Below are 8,794 nucleotides of genomic sequence, written 5' to 3'. Positions count from 1 at the left end.
GTTCTCAGCTCACCCTCCATTCTACTCAGTTCAGGACACCAGCCCTTGGATGACATCACCCACTGTTAGGGTAGGTCTTCCCACCGCGATTAACTAATCTAGAAGCTCTCTCCGGAGGTTTGTCTCCATGGTGACTCTAGGTCCCTTCCGGTTGACACTTGTGAAATTCCAACCAGTGCCTTCAGCCGGCTCCCGTGTGTATGGGGAAGAAGGGAAAAGCTCCCCGGAGCGTGGTGTTCAGAGACCAGTGGCTGGCACTGGTGACTGCTGACCTCTGAAAGAGGCAATGGCTATAAGGTTTTACCTCTTGCTTCCAGGCACCCAGAAGAGCCCGGAAGAGAGTAGAAGGCACAGCCAGCTCCAACGTCTTCTCGATGTTCGACCAGTCCCAGATTCAGGAGTTTAAAGAGGTTGGTTGGTGGCTCTGGCGACCCTGGGAGTCTAAATTAGTTTTCTTGTTGCCTCAACAAAATGCCTGACAAAAGAAGTCTTCCTCCAAGGAAGGAAGACTTCCCTAGTTCTGGCCCGAGATTCGAGGGTACCATCTGTAAGGGCGTAGGGCAGGAACCTTAGCTGGTCTCTCATACACCGCTCGGTGTCTCCATTTCATTCAGTCAAAAACCCAATGCATGGGATGGTGCCACCCTCACTTAAGGTGGGTTTTTCCACCTCAGCCCAGTCTAGAAAACCCCTCACGGATGTGTCCAGAGAGGTTTCCATGGTGATTCTAAATCTAGTCACATTAACAATCGTAAAGACAGGCCATCACGGGAGGATTGCTAGGATTCACAGAGGTTGTTCAAGGAGCCCACTGTGCCTGCCCACACTGTCATCATTCCTCAAGGTCCTTATCACTGCCTCTATAACTCTACTCTCTACCCAAGCCTGTACTTGCTGTGTGACCTAAGGAAACGCCTTTCCCTTCCTGAGCATCAATTTCCATCTCCAAGACTCAGTGTATCCTTTTGAGCCCCCATTTCCATCTCTGAGCTTCAGTGTCTCCCTGAGTTGCTGTGCTGTTGAAATGAGAGAGTGAGTGTGGAGTCCCAAAGCACTCAGGGTAGAGGTTCAGAGAGGGTGGACTACAGTTCCCAGAATGCAGTGTGCGCGAGACTAAATTGGAGCTCTGGGTAGTCACAGGCTCCAGGTTGAGGTTTCTACTGCTGCAGACAGCCAAGGACACCCTGGAGAGAAGGGCAGGGACCTGTTGGTCTGGGTGGGCCCTGGCAATTCAGAGCCAATGTCTCCACCAGGCCTTCACTATCATGGACCAGAACCGTGATGGCTTCATTGACAAGGAGGACCTGAGGGACACCTTTGCTGCACTGGGTGAGTAGAGCAGGAGTTGGGGAAGCTTGGGGCTTACTTAGGGCAGAGTTAATGATTGTGGTGGGAAGAAGGATAGGCCAAAGCAGCCACAGTGAGGGACCTGGGAACTGAGAAGCCCAGTGGAGAAGGTTCACAATGCAACCGGAGGACTTGATGGCTAGAGGAAGACATTTTAAGATATTTTTGACATTGTGCAAAGGCCCTGGGGTAGTGAGAGGTCAAAGAGGTGCTGTAGTACCTGCCTGTAATCCCAGTACTCTCATACCAAGTGTCTTACTTACGGTTTTACTGCCCTGGACAGACACCAGAACCAAGGCAACTCTTACAGGGACAACACTTAATCGGGGCTGGCTTACAGGTTCAGAGGTCCAGTCCATTATCATCAAGGTGGGGACACAGCAGCATCCAGGCAGTCATGGTGCAGGCAGAACTGAGAGTTCTACATCTTCATCTGAAGGCTGCTAGCAGACTACTGACTTCCAGGCAGCTAGGATGAGGGTCTTAAAGCCCACGCCCACAGTGACACACCTCCTCCAACAGGGCCACAACTCCTAGTAGTGCCACTCCCTAGGCCAAGCATGTACAAACCATCACACTGAGGCAGGTGGATTTCTGATTCAGGGTCTGCCTATATTAAATCATGATAAAACACTGTCTCGAAATGAAACAGTAGAAAATTGTTGGGTTTGGAGAAGCTCGAGTGGTTGAACTAAGGTTCCGATATGGGTTGAGTTTTGAGTTTCTGGGAACCTGTGTGTTGTCCACTGTGAACTTGCGGCATCCCAGGAATGCATGAGACCTGAGGCTGCCCACAAAGCCCACTTCTTCTAATTTTCTTCTTCTAATTCCTCCTCTCCCTCCTCTTCCTCCTCCTCCTTTTCTTTTTTCTTCCTCCTTCCTCTTCTTTGTACCTCCATTTTGCTTTTGTTTATTTGTTTGTTTTTGTTTCACTTTTTAATCTATGAAAGGGAGATTCAGAGAGTCTTGGCTCTGCTTTCTAGGAAGCTCGAGGGGTGGACAACAGCATGGAGACACCAATGTTTCCCCCAGATCTCCTTAATATATGGACAGTGCCAGGTAGAGACAGGTTGAACCATAGAAGCAGGAGAGACCGCTGGTCTCTCCTGATAGGCGGTGTCCCTCGAGGTCCCTTACACCCTTCCCTTCCCCCTCTCCAGGTCGCATAAACGTCAAGAACGAGGAGTTGGAAGCCATGGTGAAGGAAGCTCCTGGGCCTATCAACTTCACAGTCTTCCTGACCATGTTTGGGGAGAAACTCAAGGGTGAGTGAGGTTCTCTGGGGCCTGAGGGAGGGCTGGGAGCAGGAAGTAAACTCACCTGCTTGGTTCTTGTGTTTGCATAACCACAGATGGAGACGTGCTTGGTCTCCCAGGCACTGTCCTCAGGCTGTGTGCATTGTCCTGGACCCTGGCTATCCTGCTTGCACAGTGTGGGTCATTGTAATATCTCTCCCTTGTAATTCATCTGCCCAAGGTCAGAGTAATACTCACCCACCCGCTTCTGCTCCCAGTTCCCCTTCCTACCCTCCCACTCTGCCTTCCCTGCCTCTCTGGCCTCTGCTGATGGGGAGGCCGAGGCAGAGGGGTGCTAAAAAGGATTGGGGTTTCCGAGATCAACTGGGGCTGTTCCTATGGCTAGACAGGTTTGCTTACCTTGTCCTCTTGCAGAGTCACAGCAGTCCCCAGGGAAAGGACCAGGGCGCTCTTTTCAGGAATGAGGAGTCAGTGGAGGCTCAATGGGTTCATGGTACCTGCCTCAGGTATCCCATAAAATAGACCCAGTTCTAACTGCTCTGAGACACAGCCCCAGGACTGGGCCTTGAAGGTGGATTATCTCTCTTCCTTCTTGCCCCTGGAAGCTCCCCTTTAAATACATCCCTGAGTCTAAGGGTTCCATGGTCGAATGGGAAATCCTGGGCTACGGCTGCCCTCTGCCTTTAAGATTAAGATCTGGCTACTGAGTGAAAAAAACCTTGGTACTGTGGTGCAAAAAAAAAAGACTATTCCAAGATCTAGGGCTGGCTCAATGGTGATAATGTGGCTGGGGTTGGATGCCTTCCCCTGTGACCTTGGCTCAGTGGTACAGCCCTGCCTAGACTATTCCCAGTGAGGGGTTGGGGGCGTGGCTCAGTGGTACGGCCCCCTTCCTAGAACCCCCCAGTGAGGGGCTGGGGGGTGGCTCAGTGGTACAGCCCCTGCCTAGAATCCCCCAGTGAGGGGCTGGGGGTGTGGCTCAGTGGTAGAGCCCCTGCCTAGACTCACCCAGGGAGGGGCTGGGGGCGTGGCTCAGTGGTAGAGCCCCTGCCTAGACTCCCCCAGTGAGGGGCTGGGGGCATGGCTCAGTGGTAGAGCCCCTGCCTAGAATCCCCCAGTGAGGGGCTTGAGGTATGCTCAGCAGCAAATCCAGGGGATGGGGTCTCCATCCCTGAGGTGACATGTATATTGGGGGTGAACAGGAAGGGGCACCACTTGTGAAGCTGTGAAGGCCTGCTTTCCGTATGAGGAGGCTGACGACTGAGGGCCTGCTGGGGACATAGAACTGCAGCTTGTTCTCATCTTTGCTGGGGTTCCAGGCCTGGGGCTTCAGTTGAGGCTGTCATGCAAACTTATCTAGGGTTGCGTGAGAAGCTGGCAGTGGGGAGGGCAGTGGGCTGTGATCATGGCAGCTAATTGAGACAAGAAGACTATCCTCTGGTTTCCCACAATGGCAGGCAGCCACTGTGCCGAGCTTTTTTTATGGGTCTTCCAGGCCGCAGAGCAGAGGCCTCTCTCTGGGGACAAGGCAGGGAGTGGCTGGATGAGGTGAGTGTCCCACAGCCAGCTCAGAGCTAACCAAATCCAGGGCTTAGTCCTTAGGAAGATGGGGCCAACTGCAGACCAGATTTAGCTGCTAGGACTCTTCAGAGAGGCACAGGGGTCTTCAGCTAATTGAATTGGGAGGCTGTGGTCCTGGAGGCTGAGACTCTAACCAGCCCTTATTAGAATCCTGCTGCACCCTTCCAGCCTCTCTACCTTAGGGCTGCCCAGGACCCTACCAAAGGTGCTGCTAAGTCCACCTAAGATGGGCACCCTGGCTCCTGTCACCTCTTCAGAGGGAACAATGCTCTTCTTCCCGATAGACAGCAGTCTGATAAGAGGAGACATCTAAGAGTCTGACTCAGCCCCTCACTGGGGGATTCTAGGCAGGGGCTCTACCACTGAGCCATGCCCCAGCCCCTCACTGGTGGATTCTGGGCAGGGCTCTACCACTGAGCCACGCCCCCAGCCCCTCACTGGGGGTTCCTGGGCAGGGCTCCTCCACTTAGCCACCCCCCCAACCCCTCCCTTGGGGATTCTAGGCAGGTGCTCTACCACTGAGACACGCCCCCAGCCCCTCACTGGGGGATTCTAGGCAGAGGCTCTACCACTGAGCCACGCCCCCAGCCCCTCACTGGGGGATTCTAGGCAGGGGCTCTACCACTGAGCCACACTTCCAGCCTCAGAATGGTTTATTTTGGTAATAATGTCCTTCAAAGTCACAAAAGCAGTACAATAGGAACTATTCGAAGAGCTTGGAGGTTTCACAGAAACCTAAGTGCACGACATACATTTAGTTCTGAACAACCCGCCCCACTGCGAATAGACTCCTTGCAAGAACATTCCCTGTACTCCTCACTCTCTGGACGACTGTTCCCACCTCATACGTGAAGAAATGGGAACTTAGGTGACTTGTCCAGAGCCTTGAACTGATATTATTGAGTGCACTGAGGGTGAGGAAGTAGCAACCTGTGAGACTCATTTGTGACTCAAGCTAGGCACAGTGGCCATGAATGAAGAAAAAAGAGCCCAGGGCTGGGAGCTTTGGCTGGAGCTCACTGGAGATATCAAGACTGGGCCACTCAGAGACAGGTGGACCAATGTGCTGCGTAATGATGCAGCTGGAGTAGTTTCTGTTGTGTTACTTTTGTGACTTTGAGGAAAGTAGTTACCAAAATAAATTAAGTCTGGGGGCGTGGCTCAGTGGTAGAGCACCTGCCTAGAATCCCCCAGTGAGGTGCTGGGGGCGTGGCTCTGTGGTAGGGGCCCTGCCTAGAATCCCCCAGGGAGGGGCTGGGGGTGTGGCTCAGTGGTAGAGCACCTGCCTAGAATCCCTCAGTGAGGGGCTGGGGCATGGCCCGGTGGGAGAGCCCCTGCCTAGAATCCCCAGTGAGGGGCTGGGGCGTGGCTCAGTGGCAGTGGTGAGGGACTGAGCCCCTGCCTAGAATCCCCCAGTGAGGGCTGGGGTGTGGCCAATAGGAATTGGAGACCTTCCCTTCCCTTAATCCCTCCTGGAGTGGTTTAATAGAATTTGAGACCTTCTGTAACTCCTACTAACTTCTGAGAGGCCCTTACTACCCTTTTTTGTCCTATGTGTGTTACCTATAGGCACGGATCCAGAAGAGACCATACTACACGCCTTCAAAGTATTTGATACTGAAGGAAAAGGCTTCGTCAAGGCTGACTTGTAAGTTTTAAGGACTGAGCCAGGGTGGGTGTCAGCCCTGGCTCCTCTCCCCCACACCCCCAGAACTCAGCTGAACGGGGCTAAGCTAACATATATCCAGTGGCTAGAGGCCACTGCCCCAAACCAGCCTGGTATATGGTTCCCCCTTCCTGAGCCGGTGCACCCCCCTCTCTCTGTGTGTGGAAGAGAATGAGTGTATGGTATGTTTCAAGGATTGCTTCTGAGTGTTGGGGATGGAGAGGGATTGGGGTGAGCCTTGAAGGATGAGTCCAGATTGGCCAATCTAGGGCGGAAATGGTATTCTAGATGTGGGAACAGAAAGGATGAGTCAGGGTTTAGTCTGTATGGGATGCTGACCTGGGGAACGAATGGACTGGGACCTGGATGAGGAGAGGGTGGAGGGGGAGGAAGTGGAGGAAGGGGAGGAAGAGGAGGAGGGGAGGAAGGGGAGAAGGGGAGGAAGAAGAGGAAAAGGGGGATGAGGGGGAAGAGGAGGAGATAATTATGGCCCATGGATATGGGGTGGAAAGGGAAGACCCAGAAGCCAGGGTTTGGAGAGAGGACAGTGCCAGATGGGGACATCACCGACCAGCTCAGCTTGGGCTGCCTGGGTGGGACGTGGCTATGAGCGGCTAGCTGTCCTGCAGGTCCGTGGGCTGGCATGACAGAGGTGGGTTCTGCCCTGGCAGCCGGTTCCATACACACACAGGAACATGTCTTGGTCAGGAAGTGACAATCTATGTTGGCCCCTGGACGCTGGGCCAACCTCCAAGATGTCCCTTCCAAACTTTGCTGGCTCTTAGGTGGCCCTGGCTGGTGAAATGCCCCCTCCCTCTCAAGGATAGGCTGGTATCTGGTGACAGCTGTTCTTCAGGAGTTCAGGTGCTGATGTGTCCGGCTGCTCTTAGAGGCTTCTACCTGTGGGGGTAGAGGAGAGGGCAGACGGTGTCTGGTGGGGGTAGAAGTCCAGGTGCCTTCTTACATTCCGTCCTCAAAGGCCGTGAGTCAGGCTCCCTGGAGTGCAGACAGAGTACCAAAGTGTGGAGGGTACATCGAACCAAAGCCCCATCCTCGGGGTCTGTGTCTCATTCCTGAATCTTGAGGACCAGGAGAACTGGGACTGAGGTGGGGGTAGGGAAGGAGTGTCCCCAAGAGACTCATTTCGGGAATGGAAGGAATAGTCCTCAGTTATGGAAACCTAGGAGACAGGGCTGCTGGCCAGATAGGCCACAGAAGTGGATCTGGTCGAAACAGAGCCTATGCGAAGTCCCCAGCTTTGGCGACCTGGAAACTGTGACTGTCCCATAGCAATAAACAATGGAAAATATGTGTCGCTCCTTAACCAGGGCCCGCTACCAACGGCGCCAGAGGATACCCTGAGAGCAAAGGCTCTGCTTAGGTCTCTGAGCCCATTGTTGCCCACAGAACCCCAGTGCTTGCAAACCCTCCCCAGCTGTGAAGGGTGTAGATTATCATGCAGAACTGGTGCAGGCCTCACCTCCAGCAGTATCCTCCTGGATCCCAAGGAGACAGGCCGGACCCTGCCACCGACTCCCTCTGGGATGGCAGGGAAGTTGTAAGCCCTCTCAAGCCTTGGTTTCTCACTAGATAAAGGGGAATTCTTGCACAAACGTCCCAGTCTGTGAGGAAGCAAGGTCTAAGAGATTCATGAGAAGACTGGACCACATCTTCCCGTGATGCTCTTGGCCTTGAACGGTATGATGTAGTCTGTGAAATGCTGGAGGCCAAACACAAACTGCCAAAACCACAAGCTGTAAGAGGCGTCAAGGAAAAGACAAGGTGCGGGGAGGGGGAGAGGGGGACAGGCTGGGTCATTCCCGCTACTCTAGAAGCTGAGGAAGGAGATTCAAGACCAATATGAACTACAGATTGAGGAAAACCTGGGAAACTTAGCGAGATGTTTCAAAACAGAAAATAGTGAGGACTTGGGATACAACTTGAAGGTAGAGCCCCTGCCTAGAATCCCCCAGTGAGGGGTGAGGGGTGTGGCTCAGTGGTAGAGCCCCTGCCTAGAATCCCCCAGTGAGGGGCTGGGGGTTGTGGCTCAGTGGTAGAGCACCTGCCTAGAATCCCCCAGTGAGTGGCTGGGGGCGTGGCTCAGTGGTAGAGCCCCTGCCTAGAATCCCCCAGGGAGGAGCAAACAGTAGAGCATTTGCCTAACATGGTCTAGGCCTTAGGTTCTACTCCCAGACAAAAGACAAAGGAGCCCTCCCAGGAGTCTTAAGATTAATTGTTAGCACACCATGGGAATCTGAGAGGCTTCCAAGTCACATTGGAGTCTCAAGATTGTTCTATCTGTTCCCCAGTTGTTGCTGGGAGAGTACAGGTTGCAAGAGAAGCAGTTAGGGGTCAAAGAGATGCCTTGAAGATGGGAGAACCAGCCTAGACTGGGATTGTCTGGGCTAGCGCTCCCCTAGAAATCATATGTCCACGTGACCACACATGATGGCTTCTCTCTACCAACAGCATTAAGGAAAAGCTTATGACCCAGGCTGACCGGTTCAGTGAGGAGGAGGTAAGTATGGTCTTTGGGGGTGGGGGTGGGGGTGGGGGTGGGGGTACGTTCCCATAGATCCATTGTTCTGACTTCTCCTTTCTTCATCAGCCCCCCATTTAACCTGACTCTCTGCTCCCTTTCCCTGCAGGTCAAGCAGATGTTTGCGGCCTTTCCGCCAGATGTCTGTGGCAACTTAGACTACAGGAATCTGTGCTACGTCATCACACACGGCGAGGAGAAGGACTAGAAGATGTCACCTCTCCATACCTGGATCAGTCAAGACGGGGTGGGGTGGGGGGCCATGCAGGTCTAGCATAGGGAGGGGAAGCAGTCTCCACCTCCCCTGGAGTCCCGGGCTGAAGCGGGAATAAATATCAGAGATGTGCGTCCGGGTGATGCGTGTGTGGCTAGCTCTGGTTGGGAAGATGGTGAAACATTCCCTTC

General features: G+C 53.6%; 1 protein-coding gene across 1 annotated transcript; it reads left to right on the top strand.

Annotated features, from left to right (window-relative positions):
* Positions 1-372: 372 nt before the first annotated feature.
* On the top strand, positions 373-8,339 carry Myl10 (myosin light chain 10). Its single transcript, XM_032886769.1, is given in 8 exon segments — positions 373-410; positions 1,254-1,329; positions 2,508-2,612; positions 4,061-4,080; positions 4,082-4,114; positions 4,116-4,151; positions 5,754-5,832; positions 8,320-8,339. Coding segments are annotated over 8 exon segments (405 nt in total). The 5' UTR covers positions 373-374.
* The last annotated feature ends 455 nt before the right edge of the window (positions 8,340-8,794 follow it).

Source organism: Rattus rattus, chromosome 16 (assembly GCF_011064425.1).
Source record: "Rattus rattus isolate New Zealand chromosome 16, Rrattus_CSIRO_v1, whole genome shotgun sequence".
NCBI lineage: Eukaryota > Metazoa > Chordata > Mammalia > Rodentia > Muridae > Rattus > Rattus rattus.
Note: the sequence above shows the minus strand (reverse complement) of the source record. Positions and strands in the feature narration are given on the sequence as shown.